Below are 25769 nucleotides of genomic sequence, written 5' to 3'. Positions count from 1 at the left end.
GCCAGCTCCGAGTCCGGCTCCAGCTCCCTGTTGCACTGAACGGGGACTCTCTGAATCATTGAAGCTCTCCAAATCTTTTTCAAGGATTCAGAGAGCTTCAAATCAATTCAGACCTTTTTACTGGTCCCCTGATTCGATTGGGATTTGGAGATTTGGCTGCCGAATCGCCTCCAAATTGAATCACCACCCAACGCTTCACACAGCCCTAATGAATACGTCACAAACAACAAGTGAGGAGCACAGATCCACACAGGAGACTATATTTTGGTGCTCATCACTCCCACAATTCACTGCACAAAGCAGCTGACTGCAGTTCCACCACACCGATTGCATAAGAGTGAATTACCTCGCATATAGTAAATTTTTGGTATAAAAACGGTCATGGCGTAAGAGCAAATTCACACATACAGAACTGCATAAAGTGAGGGAAACCTGTATACTGCATTAGCTGTCTCTGTGCTGTTATGGTAGCTGATGCTTGCTATTTTAACACTTGCTATTTTAAAGACTTTCTTGGAAATTCAGAACATAAAGCAAAACAAAAACAAAAAAACACCAACACAGCAACTACAGAATTGACTCTCACTTATTACTGTGAGAAAATGTATTCAATTTAGCCCATGATGGCATTTTTCAAAACAATATTGCTAGTAAGAGAGAGATCTATAAGGTCGTTCCAGGGCTATTTGACTGGATTATCTACTTCTGATTCACCAGCACTGAAATCACAGGTAAACCCCCGAGAAATGCAGGATCAGGATCTCTGTTTGTAGGGAACAGGTGGGGTTAAAAAAGCATACGGAACAAGCCTGGGGTGAAGTCTTGGAGCCCCACTTGGAGCCCCTTGAAGTCAAGGTCAAAACTCCCACTTATTTCACCCATCAAGTTCTGTTCTTTTCAATTAATACTGGCCTTGAGTTGAATTTGTAAGAAACCATTAAGATTTCAGTCAGCTCAACAAAGCATTTCAGCATGTGTTGAACTTTAACATCAATGTTTGAAGCATTTGCTTTGCTGAATAGGGTCTAACAAGAAATCTGTTTCTGAGGTTTTCTGGACAGGTCTACACATGATTTGTACAAAATAACCTCATGAAACTGGTAGACCATACAAACAACGAGCTGTTGCCCAGTTACTTGCTGTAGCTCCTTGCTTTCCCATTTCTCTTCACACATTATTTTACAGGGACTTCTTCAATTTTGTTTTATTGCAGTATATAAAAATTAACTATGTTTGGTGCCATCTAGTGACTTTCTGTGGAGACTCCTAGAGTAGAAGAGTAGGCCGCATGAAATACTAGCCACAGGGCTTGGCAGCCTTCTAAAACACAGCCTGAACATGTTGACAGACAGACATCAGGAACATGATCTAGTGTCTAAAACAATAGGCTCGAGAAATGAGGATATTTTCTGATGAAATACTGGCAAAGTAATTCATGGTCTCATTTTCAAAGCGGCAGAGCACCAAAAATTCATGGTCTTGATGTCTGAACCTGCCTATAAAATAAGATCAAATTTTAGTTCATATCGTTATTTTTATCTTTACAATCTTAAATTCATTAATGTCATAAAATGACTGAGGCTTTCAGTTTTAAAGTGCTAAACAAATAGAGGCATAGTATTATTATAATCTTAGGATCACAATCCTTTAGCCTCCATTAGTGGAAGTTAATTAAATAGGCCTTTACACTTAGAAAAATGTTCTAAAACATGATGCCTTTTATCATTTTAAGGAATGAGCCAATTATCAGTAAGTATCTTACCAATGTTTTATACTATTGCTTCCCAATTTCTTGATAAGAAATGCTATGCTTAAAATGAGCTTGCTGTGGTGACAGTCAACAAACTAAATATTCTGAACTGAAACCAATCCCTTGAAAACTGGTATTTTTTGGAAATGTTCTAAGCTCATCACAATAAAGTTTCTGCTTTTGCATCGCTGGGGAAAAATTATTAGTGGAAAAAGGAATTTATTTTTTTAAAGCCCCCTAAACTGGTCATCAACAGCAGCTCAAAATACAGTAAATGGAGAGGGGGAAACAAGGGAAAGAATCCTTATGTTAGCTTTACAAAAGCCATTTTGATGCTACATTTTGGCATTCCCAGGAAGTTATTGACTAGATGGATTAAGAACTTGGGTAACAGCCAGTTAGCTCATAGCTGCTAAATTATACCCTGTTATTGCTCAATAGCATAGTCACATTGGGACAGTACAAGTAAATGTGAAAGGAAAACATATCCCAGAAAACGACGGGACAAATATAAACAAAAGGGAGCCTGATTGGAAGTGAGTTGGTGAATATTTAGTGCTTATGTAACAATAATACTCACAGACTAATTTGCCCTCATATAGCTGCATCTAAAGGATCTTTAAGGTATGTCTGTACTACTGCTCAGAAACAATCCCTACCCACTCACTCCTACCCCATGCAACCCCAGACCTGGTAACAGGACAGAGTCATAGCTTAGAGGCATTGGGAGCATATGCATATTCTGTAATCAGAAACATTAGCTGATTAAAATTGGAAATAGGAAGGACATTAGATGAGAATAAAATAAAACATAGTACAAAGGGGTAGAGGGCCTAAATTTTCACTATGGTTACCTAGACATTCTGTGACCTACAACAGGCCTTTCAGAAACAACTGCTGATTTCAGTTGGAGTAACATCTGACAGATGCCATCATGTTACTTAATGCACTGTTGGAAGGCAGTCAGATACTGCAGTGATAAGGATGGCATAAAAACTTTAATAGTACAGAACAGAATAAGGGAAAAAAGGTTGAATCTCTCAGAAATCAAAATGAAGAGAGCATACACCAAGACATGCAATCTTTTGAAGGTAATCAGGGATTCAGTGTACTGAGAAACCTCACTATGTCCGTCACCAACCAAAGGAATTGGGAGTATGCTGTACTGGCACCCCTATCCATTACGAGTGTGCGAAGTGGGCCCTATTCGATTTAGATTCATCCCAAATTGGACACAGTGATTCGATTAGTTGATTCAGATCACTGTCACCAATTTTGATTCACCCGAATCTGAATCTGAAGATTTGATGCTGATTCAGAGAATCAGCAATTCGGACACAGACACAGCTTTAAATGTTTTTTCTACATACCTCCAAGTACCAGCACAGCTCATGAACGCTGCAATGCTGGGGCGAATGGAGTGTTCCACAGGAGCATGGGCTGGGGGGCCCTCACGTGCTCAGCAGTGAACCCAGAAGTGGACTGCAAGTCCACTTCTGGGTCCACTGGGGAGCACCCTGGCGCCTCCCCAGCTTGGCGATCAGCCGTAGGGAGGACCCTGGGTGCCCCCCCCAGACCCAGGGGGCACCAGTTGCACACTCCCCAGAAGATCTGGAAGTGGACTGGAACTGCTTCTGGTCCACTTCCGGGTCTACTGCTGACCATGCTGAGGAGCCCCCCATGCTCCTGTGGGACACTCCGGCATCGCAGCATTCACAAGCTGCCTGCTACCTAGAGATATGCAGAAAAAACATTTAAAGCTGTGTCTATGTCCAAATCAACAAATCTTTCCAAATCTGATTTGGAGGGTTCTGAGTCAATTTGGAGAGATTAAAGGTTCCCCTGATTTGATTCAGATTTGGAGATTTGGCCACCAAATCAGGGACCAAAGCTTTGCGCGGTCCTACTATCCATCTGTAATGTCTGCAAGCAAAAAGCATAAAAAATGATAGATCTAAAGAAGCAAAAGAAAAAATCAAGACATCCATTGGTAGGAATCCCCTATACATCCAGGCTGCACAAGCCAAGATGTTTCATAGCTATTTCATGGTTCTATTGTCTTAATAGTGCCTAAAAGACAACCTTGCTTTCCCTTCCATGCCCACTTTCACCCCACTGTGACCTGTTCTGAAAGGAGACAGGCTTTTTTCTGGCCTGACCATTTTTTTTTTTATTGTGCGTGCAACTATCCATCTGGACACCATGTGCTTTAAAAAAAAAAAAGCAGGTGTAGGTTGTTAGTTTCCTTAAAATGACACATCTGTTAAAGGTACTTTTTCAGATATTGTGTCATATTTAATAGGTGGTATAGCAAGCTGCTTTCCCTCAGTGCTCTTTGCATGTTACAGAACAGGGCAAAATTAGTTTTAAACAATATAAAAAATGATGATACAATTCCCATCACCTGCTGGATGAAGTAATATCTGAACTGGTTTTGCCAGTAACACATTTGGTATCTGGAGTAGCATATTAAAATAGCTTAGGTGTGAAGATTCTTTCCTGTTAGGCAACATATTTTTTGAAAAGAAAAAAAAAATCCTCAAGGGGCAATGCTTATCTTAGAGTTATTATTTAGCCGCCCCAAGTCATAGGTTTGTCAGTCTTGCCAGGAGTTCCTGATCCTGGTCCCATGAAAGGCAATAAGAATCTTACTGACTACTTCAATGGCAGTCAGATCAGGTGAGACCATTGGCACTATCAGTATTTTGTCATCTTTTAAATACCGGTAAAATACACCATTTCCAATACCTTTTATTCAAGTTCAACACATTCAGCATATTACAAAGTTTAGCTGAAAATTTGATTCTCTCCTAAAATTATGTAAACAGACATAACCTGGGACATTATTCAGTCAAACAATTGCAAGTCTCAAACTGCAGATCAGCTAAGGCACACAGGGCTGGGAGCGGAAAGCAGAGCATCACATTTGCAAGGGAAGGGGATTGGAGCGGTATTCTGAGAGGATGTAAGGCTAATTTGCGGCACGTCTGTCAAAAAGGTTGGTCCCTACTGTTCTAAATCCTTAAGGCCATTCCCCTACTATTGTAGGCACCATGTCGTATAATACCCTGGAATTAATTTGTCCCTTTGACAATTTCAGCCTAACCCCTTTCAGCAGAGATTGGCTTAAACCCTGAAGCAGGAGGCTTTGTATCTATTCTGAAATTCTTTTGAGCATTAATTGTGATAACTCTGGATAGTCTTATTATCCATCTCACTTTATGAATCAAGCTATGATTTTGATGTCCACTTGCTTTATGAATCAAGCTATGATTCTGATCCCAATGACATATTGTGGCAATGAGTTGCACAGTACAACTGATAATTCTCATCTGGGCTTATGTAAATTGGGCCTATTTCCAACGAATCTATGTGTTTATCCTGCGTCTATAGCAGTTGAACCAAGAAAAGAATAATTCCCTATATTTCTGGGACAGACTGAACCAAAACCTCATATTAAAATATTCATACCCAGGGACTTGAAATTCAAAACCAAATCTAAACTGTTCCAATGTCTGGAGTATTTGAATTCAATATGTTTTAGAGAGAGGCTCAAGCTGTGAATTGGCATCCCAATTCAAGTCCAAGTCTGGGGTTTTGGTTCAAACTCATCTCTAAATGCAATAGTAATAAATATGCTTCTAATCAACATTTCCCATCATATTTGCATGTTTCTGACTTGTATCCTTGTTGATTGGTCTCCATGTAGCCTCGTAAATACATGTATATTAACATACAGGCATAGAGAGTAATTAACCTCATTCTGTGGTACTATTACCATTTCATTATTAAGATTTATTTAGAAACTGTCTACTCTTATTCTTTGAGAATATTTTCCTGGAAAGGAGTGAATTTGTTCTCTGTCCAGACGTAGCAGGCAATAAAATAAATAGTGCTAAACCACAGAACCCCATATCTAGCCCACAGCAGGGCCTGATCCTAGACTCTTTACACTTTCCCTGAACTCTGTATGAGTTTTGACTTGCATAGAGATGAAGGAGCCTAACTTCAGGGAGATAAGAATTTCACTTAAAGCAGCACCTAACAAAGTGTTAAAACAAAGCCCGCACTGGTCAGGGGTGGAGGAAAGCACATATTTGGATGAAGGTTTCATTAGGGTTTGACAAAAACCATACAGTACCTTAGTGGCCAGACGACACTCCATTACCCTAATATTGTAATGAGAAGTTGCTGCTTTATTCATTTCAACACAACTGTTAGCAATAACAAAGGCTGCTCCACTTGGAAGCTTCACATCAGTTGCCCTCAGTGGATTGAATTCTATCAGCTTGGCCTATTGAAAAGAAAATTAATGGTCAGTTGTAATTTACTATTAGCTAACAGTACACTCAGTGCAATAAATCAAATTCAAATTTGCATTATTCTTCAGCCTCAGGAACATACAGACACTAAATGAAGGAAATAGCTTTTACTTGCAGTTTCATGTCTATTTAACACCAATGACCAAATTACACATTTATTTCATACCTCTTTCTTAGAGACGGAATTTAACATCTATCTATTAAAAGTCCTCACTTTTTCAGAGAGTACCGCAGAACCCCACTTAATCTATTTTCATGCCTGGTTTCAGACACTTTTTTTCAAACTACCTTTTTTTTTTCCAAAGATGATTCTGGCTAGCCTTTGGGAAACTTAACTCTATCTGGAGCCAATGCAGCAGCACCAAAGCACATGGCTGTTGCTGAACATACGAATTGAGACCTTAATACTGGAGCAAATACTGGACCTTAATACAAATCCTTGTATCTGGATATCACCGAAGCCCCAGTCTTTGGAGTGTTCAAAGTCCTAATTCAAGTTTTTATCCACAATAACCATAGCTTAAACACTTAAACAATAGGTTATATTTCAGGAGGACACCTAGCATGCCATATTTCAAGGAACCTGAAATGCAAAACAAATGGCTAGAAATAAACAGCAGCCAGTGTCTGCTGATGCAGTACAAATTTTAGCACCCTCTCCTGCTCCCCATTTTATTCAGTGCCAAAGGACTGATGCACTGTTGCTCTCCATGCAGATTGCAGGATCAGTGCTTTCTCATGTAAAGTGGCTTTTAGACAATCAGAAGGTCAAAAACTTTGCTGCTTGTATCAGCTCGGCTCACTGCACACATCAGGGGGTGGATCTGGCAGCCTTTCCCACGCCAGAACCTCCAAGCGAATTGTTTTGCTAACCATCACACTGGCATTTAATATAGGATACACAAGCTATCTGGCATGGGAAATTCTCCAGGTTCAGAGATTAATCAGTTGTTCAACACAGTCTAATGTTCTCCTGTGGCATCTCTTCCTTTCCCATATACCCTTTCCATTTTCTTTATCTATTTTCATCTTAGTCCTTCAAGCATGTCACACATCTGTATCTTGTATACACACTCATTGTGGACATACTTAATAGGGGTGTGGGAAATGAGCCCTATTTGATTTAGATTTGGATTTGACCCAAATCAGGGACAATAACTTGATTAGTTAACTCGGATCACTGTCCCCAATTTGATTCGTCTGAATCTGAAGATTCGATGCTGATTTGGAGAATCAGTGATTCAGCCATAGATGCAGCTTTAAATGTTTTGTCTACATACCTCAAGGTACCAGGCGCAGCTTGTGAATGCTGTGATGCTGGGGTGGATGGAGTGTCCCATAGAAGCACAGAGGGGCGGGGTCCCCCCGCATGCTCAGCAATGAACCCAGAAGTGGACCAGATGTACTTCTGTTCCACTTCCAGGTCCTCCAGGGAGTGCGCAGAGGGGGCCCCCGTACTCCTTAGGTTTGGCAATTGGCCACAAGGGTACCCCAGATGCCCCCCAGACCTAGGAGGCACCAGTTGCTGAGTTGGGAGGATGTGGAGGACCCCCCCCCCCCGTGCGCTCCCTGGTGGACCCAGAAGTGGACTGGAACGGCTTCTGATCCACTTCCAGGTCTGCTGCTGAGCGTGCTGGGGACCCCCCCCCACACTCCTGTGGGATACTCCATCCACCCCAGCATCGCAGCCTTAACAAGCCACCTGCTACCTAGAGGTATGTAAAAAAGACATTTAAAACTGTATCTATGTCTGAATCATCAAATCTTCCCGAATCTCTCTAAATCAATTTGGAGGGTTCTGATTCGATTCAGAGAGATTAAAGGGTCTCTTGATTCGATTCAGATTCAGAGATTCAGCTGCCGAATCAGGCCAAATCTCCACCAAATCGAATCAGTGACCGAAGCTTTGCACAGTCCTAATACGTAGTGCTTTGAATATTCAACTAGCTTCTTCTGTTTCCTGTTTTTCATACAGGTAGTTGTAACATGTTATTAATTCACATTCAAAGATGAACATACAGTTCCTTCTTCTGCAAGAAATGATATTGACTGGTCCATTCCTCCTCCTTCTGTGCCAATATAACGTTCACTCTTGGTGCAAATTTCTGCAAGTTCCACCTAAGAAAACATTGAATGTAAAGCTTGAGATAAGATAAAAGATGCTATTAGCTTGTTGCATACTATGAGAGAATACAGAGGATCATGATATATCTCTGAGATCATCCTTTCCCACACATTCAGTACATTTAGACTAAGCTTCAGATGCCGTAAGAGTCTGACCCCTTCTCAATCTAAGCCAGTATCAGCCAGTGGGCCATATGGTCCTTGGCCTTTTGCTCTGAAGCATACCAGACTCACTGGTGAGATGCTCCAAAGTTATAGGCTGCTCCAGAGCACCTCTTCTCCTCCTTCTTCATCCCCACCCCATGCTATTTCTACCCCACATCTGATATTTGGTTGCAATATTAACTGAATTCCAAGTATTCGTCTCAGTAATTAATGACAGATTATTGTACTATATTTAATATGTTGATTTTATACCTAGAAATTACTTGTTGAACTTGACAAGGTTCTTTGAGTAAATGAGATTTCTTTTATTAGACCAACTAAATAGTTGGAAAAAATGTTCTTTGTAAGCTTTCAGCTACAAACACCCTTCTTTAGGCACATGGAGAGTTTGTTGTTTCTTTGTGTGCCCTTCTGGGTGGAATGGAAACCAATATACAAGATGCAGGTCTGTGAAAATGCAAATGCATAGCAGTGAGGATCAGAGGCCCTGGGCCCTTGCTGAACTTGAAAGATGTATGAGTCATTCACAGAAATCCCCATCAAGGGATCTGACACACCAGGCACGGGTAATATCGGTGGGAGCTTTGCCTTAGTAAAGAATGCACAACCAAGATCAATAAATCATGCAGGGTCTGATTCTAGCACACTCACACTGAGCAGAGCCTTTTTCTGAAACAAGTGTTGCTCTCACAGAAGACATGATTTGCCTCCATCTGCTGCTACTTTTTGCAGTCTTAACCTAGCCCTTAAAAGTGCTCCATAATCCCATTGTATAAATCAAAAACAAACAAATGGTCAAAGGGGCAAATTCTGCTTTGGGGTGGTGGGGAGTGTTTGGCTCTCACTGAAGCCAATGGGAGCATATTGTGGCTAATAACAGACACTGGATTTTTCCTTCAAGGAACAAAGCCGTTTATTCTGGGATCTTACAATACAAGCTCATTGTCCCACTTTTAAGTACCTGTGAAGTATCCAAAATAACACTTTTTCCTAGACAATGTTGGGGGTTAATATGAGTTAACTGCTATTCAAGCAGACAAGGTTCTTTGAGTAGATCCAATATATTTTACCAAACCAACTCAAACGGTTGGAAAAATTCTTCTTAGCAAGCTTTTAGGCTCAAACACCCTTTGTCAGGCTGAGGAAGTATCTGCAGATGCAGACAAAAGGTATTTATGCCTGAAAGCTTGCTAAGAAAAAAATTCCCAACCATCTGAGTTGGTCTAATAAAAGTTATCGGATTTACCAAAGAACCTTGTCTGCCTATGGCCTTACACCAACATGGCTACAATCTACACCCCTTATCATTCAAGTTGCTTGTGTAAATGACTGTCTGGGGCCTGTTTTGATGTCAGTCAAAGCCCAGGACAGCGGCTTCCAAGCTGGTATGGGTACCACCAGTGGTACGCAGACAACCTGTCAGTGGTACACGTTAAGAGATTTATCATAATTACTTTATATGACAAAAATTTGCTGGTGGTACTTAAGGTTGTACTGTTTTAAATTGGTGGTGTACAATCTGTCAGAGTTTGGGAACCGCTGGCCCAGGACAATCTGGCCTGGGATAAACCTAAGTCTGTTGTTACCCTTAATGCATCCAATGACAGATGTTAGCTGAATGGATTTTGTTCATATATGTATGGTATCTCATGTCTGTCATAAGCTCATATTTTTATGTTCTTAAAATCAATAGACAAGGGACCCAGCCCTCCTCTGTGCCAGACCCATCACTGATTCCCCTTCATTCCCCATGGAACATGTCATCTGATTGTTTGAGATTTACCTCATTTTCTAAAATGAGCAGATTCTGTAAACGTGAGTTCTTTTGTGCGGCTCTATGAGTATCTTCAGAGCATTTGAACACCTTTCAGAGGAAAAAGTACTAGAGAAGGGTGGAGTATCACTGTCATCTATACTATGTGACTTTCACTGCAAATATATCAAAGTATTTTAGACATCAGTTCAAAAGACAAAGGAGCCTTGGGGATTGTTCTGAGAACATATTATACCAACAAGTAAAAATGAAAGCTTCCAAGGACCTGTATTACTGTGCCCCCATAGCAACTCATTCCATCAAGCACAGCTGAATCATACTTAACAGGGAAGAGAGTACAAGAATAAATATTTTAACAGACCAGCAGCTTTCAGCTCAGGAGTAAGGTCAGATTCAGATTCCCCACCAGAGATCTGGAATCATGTGACCTTAAACAAGATAACTACCAAAGTAGTGACATTACCCAGCGCACAACTGTAAAAGGTAGCAGATAAAGGTAGTCAATCACTACACTTGGAGGGAGGCCTGTCCACTCACTCCATTTCCATCAAGATGCAGGAAGCAGACAAAAAGCTGTAAAGTGGGTGCACAGGCCTATGCAATCAGACTGAGTAGCTTGCAAAGCCACAAAAGGGTGATTTAAGCAGGTCACAGTGCTACTTCAGTTATGTAAAGCACCTGATAAACTTTGAGTTGATAAGAAGCTGTAAAAACATTAACAAATGCTCTCTACAGCTCTACTGGCAGAAGCTTTTTGAATCAGACTTCAGGAGTGTTTAGATTGTCCTCAGAAGCCCATATCGGCATCTCTGTTTAAACAGATGCAATGAGGTAAAGACAAAGGGGTCTACCTCTCCTGCAGGCACAAAAACATAAATAACTCCTTTCTGGGGTGTTGGTTGTAGCCTGTTGGTTTAAGGACACAGGCAGACAAGGTTCTTTGGGTAAATATGGTATCTTTTATTAGACCAACTAAATAGGTGGCAAAACTGTTCTTTGCAAGCTTTCAGGCACAAACACCCTTCTTCAGGCATAGCGAGGGTATGCTGGTGTTTTGTGTTCTCCTGGATAGAGAAATCCTCTATGTGACGATTGTGAAATCCTCTATGCAGTGCTTCAAAAACACCCAGGACACAACTAAGAAAGCTTCAACGGGGGCAACTCCCTTCCTCCCCATTGTTCTCTCTTCGTATATTTTAAAAGATGAACAAAAAACATGGATTGTGGCACTTCTGCATCTTTGTTAGGTATAAATAAGGCCACACATGGTGAATATTTTAAGCAAAATTGTTTTTCCCTTAGTTTTACTTTGGAACTATCAGCAATGACAAATGTGATGCTCTCTGTTCTTGCTGATAGGCTCAGAGAGGCAAGATCTTTCCAACCTATTAAGCCTGTATCTTAGACTGCCTTACAAGTACCACTGCGTGTTTAACTTTGAACAACCAAGGTTCATACCCCTAAACTTTTCATCAAGAAGAAATGTTACCACATCAGGGTCCCTCCCAAACATTTAGAGGTTCCTTTTTTTTTCCTTTAAAAAAACAACACCTGAACTAATATTGCAAAATAAAAGAAGAGGCCCACGTACACATGGAAGCTTGTAGGTGAAGGTAGTTAGCTGATGTCAGGCAGAAAGCTCTGTGAGGATGGGAGTTACATTGTTTGAGGGTGGGGGTTTATCTGGAAGCCAGAGCAGGTTTGTTCCCCTCAAATGGCATCTTACAACCAACAGGCCAAGTCATTCCTATCCTCATTGAGGCACCATGCCTTGCAAGGGATCCAAAGCCTAATATGCCGCATGATGTTCATAGACCACATCACTGGACCAAATAACTAGGAGTATAACATCCAAGGTTCATTCACCTGCAATTCTACCAGTGTCTCATGCACCATCACTGGTTTACAGTGCTCGTTGGTTGTCTACACTGGACAGACAGGGTGATCTCTACCAGTAAGAATGAAAATGAATGAACACTGATTTGACATCAGCTGAAAAAAGAAACAAAGGCCTGTGGCAAAATGCTTAACCCCCCTGGACACAACATAGCTGATCTCAGGATTGCTCTTCTCAGGCAGCAAAATTTTAAAAGCCAGTTTGAGTGGGAAATTAAGGAACAAGAAATCATCTGTGGATTATATTGTCATGTATGTACAGATTTTTACTCTGTTACCTAGATCAGCTTTTGTGACCCATTTGTTCCTACCCTATGGGTTCTTTGCTTGTTTCTCTCTCCCAGCACTGCCCCCTCTCCCCAGCCCCTTTCTCTCCCTTCTCCCTTTCCACCCCTTGTATTCAAATCTCACACTCCACTTCAAAAGGTTGTAAGAGGAGAACTGTTACAATCTTTCCTCCTATGCCTGAAAAAGGGTGCTTATTGCCGGAAGCTTGCAATTAAAGAATTTTTTTTGCAAAAATCTAGCTGGTAATAAAAAAAATATCACCTCTACCACAAGTTCTGATTCCTCACTCCACTTTACACACTGCTCTATGCTTGTCCTTTCACAGCATCCAATGAAGTGAGCTTGAGTTCACAATTATGTTCTACGTGGGTGCAACTACACGAGACGCTAACTGTGCAGTAGCCTAATAACACTATGCGGTAGCGTGCTGGGCAAAACCCATGCTAATACCGTACTGTGCAGTAGCTCAAGTTACTGTGCATATTTTTAGTACTTGGTTATCCATGTACTTACACTTAATGCGCAGTCACTACACTGCATTAATGAAAGTGTAAACACAACCTATACCTTATAATTAGGCAATAAGTTATATCTACCCCGCCTTCAGCTTGTAGGTGCTCACTCTTTGTACACGGAAGAGCGTGTGTTTTCAGATCTGTGTGCTCCCTTTTCAGTCGGCTGGAGGTAGGGCCACAGGATGTTCCCTGCTTCCTGTCTCCTGTGTCCAGATATGGGACAGTAACCCCTAGTGTCACAACTGTATTCAGGATGGCTGGACTTGGGCCACAATGTAGATGCAATCAGCCTTGCCATTTGCAAACCATTGGCATGCACATGGTCCACCTTGCATCCTGATGTGTCCAGGTGTGAATTTCCAAATGCCCATGCTTCTGAAATTCTGGCTAGAAATGAAATGGTCAAGACACTTTTAGTGTTTATTCTTCTCTGGGCACAAGGGCCTAAAACTGTTGTATTTTATCTGCAGAATTCTAGGAAAAGTTTTACAAAACTCAGAGACTGGCACCTCACTAAGTATGTGGACAGGTTACAGGATCTCTACTGAATAATTTGCCCTGAATTTTCCTCTGTTTATAGGGTTACCATACGTCTCGGTTTTCCCAGACATGTCCTCTTTTTTGGCTCCCTGTCCTCGTGTACCAGCAGGCTTTTAAAATGCAAGCAAACATCCAGGTTGCTTTGCCTCTGCTTTTCCCAGGAGTGAGCAGCTTGGATGCTTGGGCCTGGGAGCAGCGGGCAAGGTGACTGGCTGTCGGGGGTCATGTGCTCTGCGTGTGGGCCCCAGCGAGTGTGTGATCCAGGGCAGGGGGGCCAGGGGACTCTGGATCAGGAGTGAGGGGCACCAGCAGTGCTGCAGGGGAGCAGGGTTGCAGGTCGGGAGTGAGGGGTACCGGCAGCACTGGAGGGCAGGGGGCTGCAGGGCAGGAGTGAGGGGCACCAGCAGCGATGTGGGGCAGGGGCTTAGGAGTGAGGGGCAGAGGCAGGGCACAGGCACATCACTACCCCCCACCCCACAATAATATACCCCTCCTCCTCTCTCCCTGACCCCCGGTATCCTCTTTTTTGATCCTGGAAATATGGTAACCCTACTGCTCTGTAGTAAAAAGTGGATACAGAAACAGCTCTGCTAAGCTAGCTATCCGCAATGCAGGCCCAGGAGGTGGTGGGGGAGCAGGTTTGCATTAAGGAAAGCTCTACTGTGAAATGACTAAGGGACTAGACACACAACTAATACCACCAGTGCACAGTTACTCCTTACTTTCCAAGGGATAACCTTTACCACAGAATATGGTGACGTATTCTCTAGTAAAGTTTTGTGCGGTGTGTTCTCCGCTTCTACTGCAAAGTAAAATCAGTTTACTTCATAGTAGATGCACTATGTGTGTCTGCACTCTTGGTCTGGGTGCACAGTATCCTCTATTGCTTGACTGCCTGCATCAGTTAGACTGATCCTGTGTTTATTTAATAGACAGAAAGAAAGAAAAAACTCAGGAAGCCTTTTGCTTGTGGAGTGTTAACAGTTAGCACAGTGCCACTCCCTGTCCCTTTATAGATCTGTGCCTGGCTCAGCACTGGTCCCAGCCTGGCCCCAGCTTGCCAGCAAGCAATCTGCATGTGCTGGGCATACAATACTGCAAAAGCCTCAAGCAATCTCTGTTTTTTAAACCTGACAAGGACTGGCAGGACCACCAAGTAGTAACTGGCAGGGGTTGAGGAGCAGAACCTCTTGACAAGATGGCCCAAGGCCCAACTTGTTTTCTAATTTAAACAGGCTCTTGCCTACACAGACTGACCTTCTGCTAGCAGTAGCACAGGCATGTAAATGGGGCAGGAGAGGTAATCACTTGTGTGAAAAGCAATTTTTCACTTATTGCTAAAGCAAATGGCCAAACATTTGTTTTTTGCTAAAACTAGCAACAGGACAACACACAGGAAACTCAGACTGTAACACTGGAGGCTGCTGTGAGAACTATAGCAGAAATGCAGAGAAAGACAGAGCCCCAGTGTGCAGAGATTTGGTATTTGGAAGAGGACAAGGATGAGCACATTACTAAAGCAGTGAACCAAGTGGCAGAACCTGGGCTCTATTTTTAGTTTCAAATTTGTCATCTTGTGTGATCCAGGGAAGGTCACTTCACCGCACTGTGTATCAGTTTCTTCAGTCATGTGAAAATACCTCTTTTACCTCCTCTCTAAGAATTTGCTACACTTTGCAAAGGACTTTGAGATCCTCAGCTGAGAGATGCTTTAGAAGTGCAAGTTGTTATACCTGGAAACTGATAAAAAGGAGGCTCTGCTGGGGAAAATAAGAATCTCTGAATTAAAAGGTTTCTGCAGTCCAAAGCATATGATACAGAGAAAATCATCTTGTCCACATCTCAGAAGATAAATATGTCTCTCTCTCACTTAAGTCAGTTTGCACAAATTGGACTGGAAGCTTTTGGGGTAAAAACTGGCTTTGCATTATTGGTGTAGATAGTACTACCAGTACTGAGTCCTGATCTTGCTATACTCCGTTTTTGCTACACAATACAGGCAAAGTATTGTATGTCTTCAAATTCAAGATGAGGTTTTTCTCCCTATGTTTGTTCAAATTTAAGATGACCCCCCAATAATTAGTTCTAAACATGGAAAATGTATACATTTATTTATAATTTTCCACATTTAGAATCTAATTACTGGATAGTCATCTTAAATTCAACCCCCCAGTAATCCATAGTAGGGTTCACCAATACATAGCAAACCACAAAGCAAGGGTAGATCTTACACTCCCAAGACTTGTTAGCACAATTTCCCATCCCAAAAGTTAGATATTCCAGAGCTATGTATAAAGAGTAATTTTAAGTCTTCAAAAAACACTCTAAACCAGGGGCAGGCAATTATTTGGGCCTGAGGGCCACATGGGGAGTTCTGATGACCTGTTGCAGCCCAGTTGAACAACCACCTCCCCCTGCCCACAACAACTCACCAAAACTCCCCACGGGGCTCTGGGCAGTCTGGGAATAGTGTCTGGGAGCAGGACAGGTGAGTGAAGCCCATCTGCTCCTTGCATATCCTGCCCTATGCAGCGGTTGAAGGATATGTGCATTAGGGCTGTGTGAAGCTTCGGTAGCCGATTTGATTTGGAGAGGATTTGGCTTGATTCAGGTGCCAAATCTCCTAATTTGAATCAAATCAGGAGACCCATTAAAAGGTCTGAATCAATTCGGAGATTTGAGCAGTCCCCACTTGCTGCTTTAGGGAGCTGGACCTGGGCTCTGTGCCAATAAGTAGGGGACAGGGGAGGGAGGGGACCATGGAGGGACCCCCACCTGGCCCCCCCACTCCTCCAGCACCCTCCCCGTGGTTGCCCTGCCCAGCCCCAGCGTCCCAGCACTTTAAAAAGAAAAAAAAAAGCCCCGCCCTCACTGACTGCAGCAGTGGTGACTGGGCCCTTTGGAGGCTTGTGGAAGAGCCCTCCCATGCAGCAGGGATCTCCTCCACCCTACCTGGCACCCACGCAGCAGCTGTTATATTGCACGGGTGCAACATGGCTTGGCAAGGCACTTTGTGCTGTCCAAGAGCTGGGATAGCTCCAGCAGTCACCTAGAGCCTAGCAGCACTCAGTCTGAGTGGCTCCAACTCCCAGACAGTGCGCGGAGCTCCGCGGCGCCCTTGCAAGCCATGCTGCACCTGTGCAATATGACAGCTGCCGCATGGGTGCTGGGCAGGGGGCAATCTCCACTGCCCTGTGCAGTGCAGGGGGGCTTTACCATGGGCCCCCAGAGGCCCTGATTGCTACTGCTACATCCAGTGAGTGTAGAGCTTTTTTTTTTTTTAAACTGCTGGGATGCTAGGGCCAGGCAGGGCAGCCATGGGGGTGGAGCTGGGGCAGCAGGTGTGGGGTGGAGCCCAGCTCATCGCCAACACTGCCACCAGTGCCTGTTCAATTCAGAGGAGATTTGGCCCAATTCAACAGTCGAATCTCGGAATCGGAATTGGACAAATCAAATCACTATCCCTCCGAATTGGACGAATCCGAAGCCCAGTCGAATACTTGCTGCTTCGCACAGGCCTAGTGTGCATGGGGGGATATGCTGGGTGTGGAGGGCACCGCCTGGGCGCTAGGTCCTGGTACCCTACTGGGGGTGACAGGGGGGTAGGGGGCAGAGGGTATGTGCAGCAGAGCTCACCCAAGCAGTGCAGTCCGTGACTCCCCCTGCAGTGCTCCACATGGGGCCAAGCCCCACACAGTAGATCCTGGGTGTCTCATCCTGGCACATGGGGGGCTCCTGCCATGCTTTGTGCCCCAAGTCCTGCTGCAGCTGGCCTGGGAGTGGCATGATGTGTCCTGCCACTCCCTGGGCAGCTGCATCATGGCTTGGGGCAGAAGCATAGTGTGTAGCAGCAGCTGCCTCCATCCCACACATACCCCTGGGCCTTCACCAAGGTGTATACAGTGGTGGGAGCCTCCCATGCCCCTGGATGAGCGGCCTAGGCTCTGATCCTCCCACCACCCATTCCAGCCAGGGCCCCACTCACCTCAACCCCTGATTCTGCCTGTGCTGCACTCCCTCCCATACTCAATCTGACCACCACCCCTTCCCTTCCCCACAGACTGACCTGCTGGGCTGGGGGGGGCGGTGGGCATGTGTATGCATGCGTGTGTGTGCTCAGCACCCCCAGCCTCAGATTGACTGCCAGAGACTTTGTGATCAACCAGTTGATTGAAATCAACTGACTGCTGACCACTGCTATATGTGCAGTAAAACAGCAGCACTAGCAATGACTAGAGCTGTGGTAACGATTCACACCAAGGGTGTGAGGTCCTCAGTACAGGAGTAAAGCCAAAGGTGATTTGTACTTTGTTTGTGGTTCTTCCCTTACATCCTTCCACCTCTCATGTCATATGATCCTGACAAGAAACATGTCAGCCGAAATCCTCAGGTGTCTTCCTTTCCCTCCTGCTTCATCACTTCTAAGCCTACCATCCATTATCACTACCACGATCTGCCAGCCCTTCTCTTCCTCCTGCTGGCAGAGGCTGAAAATACTAATTTCATATAACAACTAGGTCCCATCACCAGTCTGTCAAGCAGGAACATCAAATATCACAGTTCTCCAACACTAGCCTCAACATGATAAATGCAAATGCAATCAGGACTTGAGTATCTCCTGGCATGCAGGCATGCCAGATTGGCAGTGCTTGAGTTTGGGGGATGTTTAGTATCAATGAGTTATACACTATACTATGTTTAGAATTTTTTGTGTATACAACAGAAAGAAAATACAACAACATTTAGTCAGAAATACGCCTAATTAGAACAGTTCAAAACAACATTATCAAGAACAGAATCCCAGCACAGAAAATTCATTCTCTTGCCTAATGCTGTGCAAAAAAGTCTGTATTTTTAAGAAAGATGTGAAGAAATAAGCAATTTGAGCAAGATGCTGATTCTCACGCATGCCAGAACTAAAACTGGTTTTTCAGATGTCAGTAGCTGGAAAATTTGGTGAAAGGTAAAGTAACCAGGCACAGTCAAAGCCATACACCTCAGCCTATTCTATTCCCTCCCCAGCACCCTAATACTAATTTCTTACCAGCATTTGTTCTCTTCCAGGCATCAGTGATTACTCATTTGTAGGCTCACATGTGCAGACCTGCATTAGCCTTTGATCTGTGAGTTCTACAGAATACCTCTGTTTTTTGTTTATAGCAATTTAAAGTTCTTCCTGATAAGCAGCAAATCAATCTTGGGTTACAAGGAAATAAATTGCTACAACTTAAAATGGTTTTATCTTCAAGCCACAGTATTTCCTATCCAATATAGGCAGCATGAAGAAGTCTACCCTGAGAAATCATGCCAATGAAAACACAGTGTAGACTAATAAAAGGGAGTTTCATGTTTTTCTGAAACATGCAGTTATTTCTAGGTGGAAGGGTTTCTTTAAATTATTTACAAGCAGACTGGTGAAAACATTTCTATCTAAACTGCTTTTTGTCGTTTTTTGATTAAATGAAATTCTCCCTAAAAAAGGTATGTTTTTCTGTGGAAAGTTTTGATTTTTTTTGAAAAAGTGAGTACCAGAAGATTTTCGGCTGAATATTATTGCTTTCCATTTCCTAAAACAATTGTTGGATTTTTCTGAGATGGATGGACACTTTCAGGTCTACTCTCAACTCAGCTGTATTTTCTTTAGCTTCCTATTTATTCTTCATACACTGTCGTCCTCCCTGGAGTATATTTTAATATACTTCATTCCCAGTACAACATGTTTCTTTGTAGGTTTATCAGTAATTTTCTTAGTTTCCTTAATGTCTATGGGGTTAATTTCATGCTGTAAAAGCTGCGGTAACCGGCATTTTTGTAACCGGCACACTCTACTAACTGGAATTTCCAGCCGGCCGGCCGGATGCAGAGGGAAGAAACTCACACGCGGCCACCGCTGCTGCTACCCACCATCCTGTGCTGCTACCGCTCCGCATGTGGCCACCACCACCCCTCCCCCCTGCTCTGCATGCAGCCGCTGCCACACCCCACACTGCGTGTGGCCTCCACCACTGCCCCTGGTTTCCCATCCAGCTGAAAACCCCTGCCTCAGGTAACCAGCTTTTTTAGATTACCGACACCCCCCATTCCTCACTCATGCTGAATAACAGAGCTTTTACTGTTTTTACTTTTACTAAGGCCCAGAGTCTCAAAGGTCTTTAGGTACTAAAGCCATGGATAAACAATACATTTACCCTTGTAGAACAAAAGAGCAGAAACACCATAAATAGCTGAACATCACTGCAACTTACTTTAAATCCCATGTAAAAGTCAGGGATAAACCTACACCAACTAAATCTCTTTGATGATTTGGAATGAAACTATAATGAAAACAGAATGGATAACCATCCATTTTGCATGATTCTTCCATAAAAGCATACATCAACCTGCTAAAAAAGAAGTTTGGGAAGTCTAGGAAGGCTGACCTTTTATAGTCCACCTGTTCACACAGAGGCTTTCAGATAACTGCTCTATTTTTCAGATTTCCACCCCATGTAAAGTGTTTGAACAGGATGCAAATCTGGACAGAATTTATCCGTGTATATCTAAACTGTCATTTTTAATACATTTGGTATCACTGATCAATTGCTTTCAATCTCATGAAAACCTTTGAAGGACTGAACTCATGTAAAATTAAACCCCTTAAAAGAGTAACACAATTAAAGAGTAGGAGAGAGGCAAATAATTGTTCGTGTAACAAAATTAAGTGACCTTATCTATAAAATGACAGAATAAAATTGCATCTACTGGTGATTATATGTAAGACATCTTGGGCAAAGTTGGTACATTAGACTTTATAAATAAAAGGGTGAAGGGCAAGTGTAAACTCTAGAAGAGAAATTCAGTGTCCTTTTCATTTAAAAGGTAATATTTTTTAGATAATTTTTGCAATCAACAAACTAGGTGAGTATTCTATAACTTTAAGTACTACAGGAAGTTTCTTCATCATTTGAATTCTGCAAATGAGGGAATGTGTGCGCACAACCTGAAAATCATGGAATCTAGAAATGCAGAAATCCTACTGTTAATTTAATCCAGTTCAGTACTGATCTCCAATGTATATTTACTAATGTTTTGTCCAGTTTAATTTTAAAGAATTGGGGCTTCTATCATTTACTTGCACAGTGGAGGGTAAAAAATTTAGTCACAAATCTAAACCCCGTATAAATTCTCCATTGATTTCTATGAGGTTTTTTTCATTGAGTCCTTAGTTGAATACTGAAAAATTCAAAGGAGTATTTGGAATTTGCAGCAAAATGTGAAGGCAGCATAACTCGATCTCTGCTAAACACTTTAGTGCCAAGGTTGTTATTCAAACCCCATATAACTTCTCCATCTAATTCAGTGAGGTTTTTGATCAGGTCCTCAGCAGAATACTAAAAAATAAAGTTATAGATACAGGGGAGCATTTGGAACTTGCAGAAGAATGTGCAAACAGCATGACTTGATCACTACTAAACACTTTAATGCCATGGTTCTTACTCTTTCCAATTATGCACAATAAATGTATGATAACGGCATACTGCCTGATATTAAATATATTAGGGTATAAAATATTGAGAAAGATAAGCTGAAACTTAGAAATATGAATACTAGCTGAAGCTCAGAATAGTTAGTCCTCATTAAAGGAGAGATTAATAAGGTTAATTTGCTTGGAGTTTTCATGCTAAATTCCAATTAGCTGTATTTCACATGTACTTTACAAGGTAATTAAACTTACTTACATCAGAAGCAGAAAAATATTTGTCAGATATTATCTGGATGTCATCATAACCACAGCAATCTTAACCTGACTTTTGTCTGCCCTTTAATTTACTTAAATAGTAGATTACCAGTCTGGTTCATAGAGATTATGGCCTCTGATTACCACACAGACTGCTCCAAAGTGCTCTGGTTCCACCTGATTTGAAATAAACACTGCAAACCCTAACAACTTTTTAATAGCTGTTGATTTTTATTTTCCTGTTGCAAGATGGAGACCTAGCAGGTCTGACAGTCCTAATATTAACCTTCTCTTAAAATACATGTTATTTATAGGAAAGCAACTTTGCTTTGCCATACCAAGCTAAACACATTGAGGTGGATTTTTGGCAAATATTTTTGAAATGTAAATGAAATAGAACTCTTATTGGAAGTAATCCAAATTTTAACTATAGCACATACTGTACAAATCACAATACACATATCAATCTGACAAAGCCCCTTGTTAGGTAACTAAGGGCTCTTACCCCCATGTCCAGGATAAAGAGATTAAGGCAAGAGTGAAGTGGTTAGGGGTCCAATTCTGAAACCACTCCTTAGTGCATAAGGGTTTCAAAATTAAGAAGGGATTTTCAGGTATTGACATGACCCTTCTCCCATTAAAAGCAATGGAATTCCTACCACTGACTTGAACAGCCAGTGCTGAACACTTTTGAAAAGTCCACCCCAGAAGCTGTGAAGCTGAAATTCATGTGTGTATAGAGGGGCTGGCACAGAACCACCAATACCCTGAAGTACTGCTTTGGGAGTGCAGACAGAAATACAACTCCCAGCTGTAACTCAAAGCAATTTTTGCAAAGTGTTCTGACTTTCGTTACCAGACCAAACAGAAGTTCACTGTTCCCCCACACTAAACTCCCTCTACTCCCTTTCCCTCCTCCCATTCTGAAAACAGTGACAAGCTGAGAGCTCAGCAGACACAAGTTACAAAAGACTCTACATTTTGAAATGTATTTAGCTGATACCTCATGCAATGAGAGATCATATTTTCACCCAACTGGCCATTTTTTTTAAGCCAATTAAAAAGCTGTGCACTTGCGTCACTGCTTTCTGTGGCTGGATCAGGCAAAAATTAATACTACTGTCTACACCCGCAGGACTGCATTGGGCACCTGGAGCATTTATACACGTATGTTTTTGTCCTGCAATGTGCCAGAGATCCACCACTTCAAAGCAGGCACGATTAATCAGCACTGCAGCGCTTGCATGTATAAAAATGCCCCTGCATCTGCACTCCTCTACTGCAGACTCCTTTGTTTTCTTGACATTGTGCTTTTTGTCTTGGTGCTTAGGGTTAGCCCAAAACAACACACTTACGTTTATTTTGTGTGATCCTAAAGCCACTGATTTTTTTACCCTACTTATATACTATGAGCTGACAGGAGTAGAGGGAGATACTCAAGGCACATGTTCCCAGGAGCCATCACCTAGCTATTCTATTTCTCCTGATTCCAGACTGACTTTGTAAGCTTGGGATATATTTGATTTGTTTCCTCCTTTCCCTAGTTTATGGGATCTTTAAACTCCTGCTGTGCTGTTTGGGATCAAAGAGTCAAAGCTATTCTAACTTTTTATGCATCACAGGACTGACAAAGTTGGGAAATGGGCACATGCTGAGTTCTACGTGCCTTTCTCTCATTTCAAACCATTCGGTTATGTCATTTATAGTGCCTAATGTAAACTAACCACAAAACTTAATTTAGTTTCTGTAGACTGTGGTTTGTATTGCTTCTTCTTGCTCTCTATTAACAACACTGACATGGAACAGAACTTTTGGTTTTTTAAGCATCCCTCAGCCCTTATTCTAACACTTTCCGTGAAAATATAATATGCTGCTCTGAAAATTACGTAACAAGGCCATGTTCCAAAATTCTCACTGGTCTGCCTACTTCAGATTAACAAAGGGTAGAACTGCCAGCAAAACCCTCCCATTACAAAACAGATTATGGTTCTGATCCAAACTCAACGAAGTCCATAGAGAGGTTGCAGTGAATTTTCAAATCCGGTCCTGTGTCCTAAATAGGCTTGTTCTGAGCTATTTAGCTCAGAAAATGAGCGAAAAGGTGTGAGGTTGCTATTTTTATCGGAAGTTTTCAGAATTAATTCACAAGAATCCTGATCTTAGCCTTTTTTCAACAGGATGAAATTCATTGTGCTCAGAAGGTTAGTCTCTTAAATCTCACATAAGCCCTACTAATAAGCAGTGCCTAAGCTTCTTGCTGATAAATATTATTTATTTACACTTATCTCATTTATTAGTATTTATACTTATCCCATATATAATCCCTCTGAAGTAAATATGCTTCACTGAAATATGGTGAATGTTGGCCTCCACTAATTTTCCAAAAATTGATATAAGCTGCTTTCTACTACTATTGCTCCCACTTTTTCATTGTTATTTTAATGGCTCAGTTATTTTAAAGTAACTTGAATTTTTAAACATTTCCAGCATGGGGTTCCTAACCTCAGGCAGCCAAAAGGGGCCTGTTTTTCAGAAAGTGCTTAAGAACTCACCCTTTAAAATTAAGACTCCTTGAAGGTGTCTCTAGATGGTTGCCCAAAATTTAAGGTCCCCCCAAACTCATTAGTCATTTAAACATTCATGCTAATATTTTAAGGAAATATTTAACCTTAAAGCTAAAATGTAAAACCACCTATTAACATGGATGCACAAAAAGCAAAGTATTTTGGGACCCTAGTCCAAAAGTAGACCTTAGACAAAACTAGACTAGGAAGTGTATAATTATTACTTTCATTTAAACTCAAATAATCACCATGCCTCACTATAAATGCCCTAAGGATTCAGAAAGTAGCAGAATATTGAACCAACAACTATAAGATATACATTCAGATGAAAAAACTTACCTTTATCCCAAGATAACCACATTCATTTAATCCATATGTCAGAACTGCTACAAAATTAATTTTGACCTTTGATACGTCATGTTATTATATCATGTTTGTGACTAATAGGGCTGAGAACTAATGCAGTTGAGAGTGATTTGAAGCCCATTTAAACTAGGAGGAAAACTGTTATTGACTTCAGTAGGCCCAAGATCTGTCCCTCACATCCCAGCTAAGAAAAGAAAACCGTGGAGGAGGAGGATCCCCACTGTGACAAATCTCCCTGCCCTGGGGGTGCAGGAAACCCCCAGGGCCAGAGGATTGATTGATTTAAAATCCTCTTGCCCTGCAGGTTTACTGCACCCCCAGGGCACGTGGATCACCCCTGCGGCAATCCTCCGAGGAGGGGGGTGGGAATTGCCCCTGTGTGATCCTGTCCCCCTGGGGCTTTGCCAGGAGGCACATTTCAGGGACCCATCACCTATAGCTGTGGGACAGACTCTGGGTCCCAGCAGCTACAGGGTGCTGCTGGGACCCACAGTCCAAAGCCGCTGGGGCTGAGAGTCCCCAGCAGTTGCAGAATTCCCAGCCTCGGCTGGGCATGGTGCACCCCTACGGCTGGCTGGGAGCCCTGTCAATTGACAGAGCTCCCAGCCACAAGGGATACCCTACTACATGTGCAAATTTAAACTGGATACCAACCAGCTATAAAGTTAGTACCCATTTTTTTAGGTCTAATCGTATAGCTGGTTGGAGCTTCTTATTGTGTGATGGCTAGTTTGCATGTGTAGCTGGTTTCAAGGTAACTGCACAATTAACCAGTTAATTGTGCAATACCTGCAACATGTAGAAGGCACCTTAGCATAAGAGCAAAAGCTCAAAGCAGAATTTAGCAGCAAGACCCTTTGTTGCTGCTGCTGTTAATGTTTCCACCAAGAACAATAATAATAGCAACCCTTCAAAAGCATAGCAAATAACCTAGAGCTAAGCAACAAGGGCCCAAGTATAAACTATTATAAATCTGCAATTCAACGCCATGTGCATTTAGAGGTCAGCTCTAGCAGATCCCATTGCATGGCCAGTACTGAATGACTGTTTTTACTTCAAATTAATGAAGAATTGATCCATCAAAAAAGAAATTAACTTCACATTATTAGACACCACAAATTATATTTATTATTCTTGTTGTTCTTATTAAATATTTATCTGGAGCTACAAAATTTCCCTTGCATAAAACGAATGCTAAGTGTATTCATCAACATACAAGAAGGTATGTGCAGACTATAGGAGAAATGTAAATTCAGAAAAAACTGTCTTCATGTTTCTGTACCGCATTTCTTGTACTACTTTTGCCTCATTCTCTGCTAAGTACTTTGCATAAAACAGGATCTAAATATGGACTGAATATTTAGTAGTGGCTTCAGATATATGCACCCAAAAACAGCAGCATGATTATAACTGCATACCCAATATCTGATTTGTGTGAAGACATGTATCTAGTTTTATAAGCCCAATCTTGGGGCACTTCTGAAACTCAGGACAGATTAATATATTGTATTCATAATTTGGTTCAGGCTCATCTAGTGCCCACTGAAGTCAATGGGAATCATTCCATCAACTTGGTCCTCAGGGCCCCTACACTGTTCAACATCTTCATCAGTGACTTGGACGAGGGGGTAAAAAGCACCCTGTTCAAATTTGCTGATGACACCAAGATGTGGGGGGATGTGGGCATGTTAGAAGGAAGGAATAGGCTACAATCAGACCTAGACAGGTTACAAGGGTGGGTGGATGAG

The 25769-nt window shown here is 42.1% G+C and overlaps 1 protein-coding gene across 3 annotated transcripts in view; it reads right to left on the bottom strand.

The window, feature by feature from the left end:
- The window catches only part of GALK2 (galactokinase 2), an 88225-nt gene that overhangs the window by 32628 nt on the left and 29828 nt on the right, over positions 1-25769 (bottom strand). For all 3 annotated transcript variants that reach the window (XM_019533643.1, XM_019533641.1, XM_019533642.1), the window contains 2 exons: positions 8092-8190; positions 5892-6044 (listed from right to left, as the gene is read on the bottom strand). In XM_019533643.1, coding sequence (XP_019389188.1) covers positions 5892-6044; positions 8092-8190 — 252 coding nt within the window. The remainder of the gene's footprint in view (positions 1-5891; positions 6045-8091; positions 8191-25769) is intronic.

Source organism: Crocodylus porosus, unplaced genomic scaffold (genome assembly GCF_001723895.1).
Source record: "Crocodylus porosus isolate Cpor-Errol unplaced genomic scaffold, CroPor_comp1, whole genome shotgun sequence".
In the NCBI taxonomy this organism is placed as follows: Eukaryota; Metazoa; Chordata; order Crocodylia; family Crocodylidae; genus Crocodylus; species Crocodylus porosus.
The sequence above is the reverse complement of the archived record's forward strand: the minus strand, read 5'-3'. Positions and strand labels throughout refer to the sequence as shown.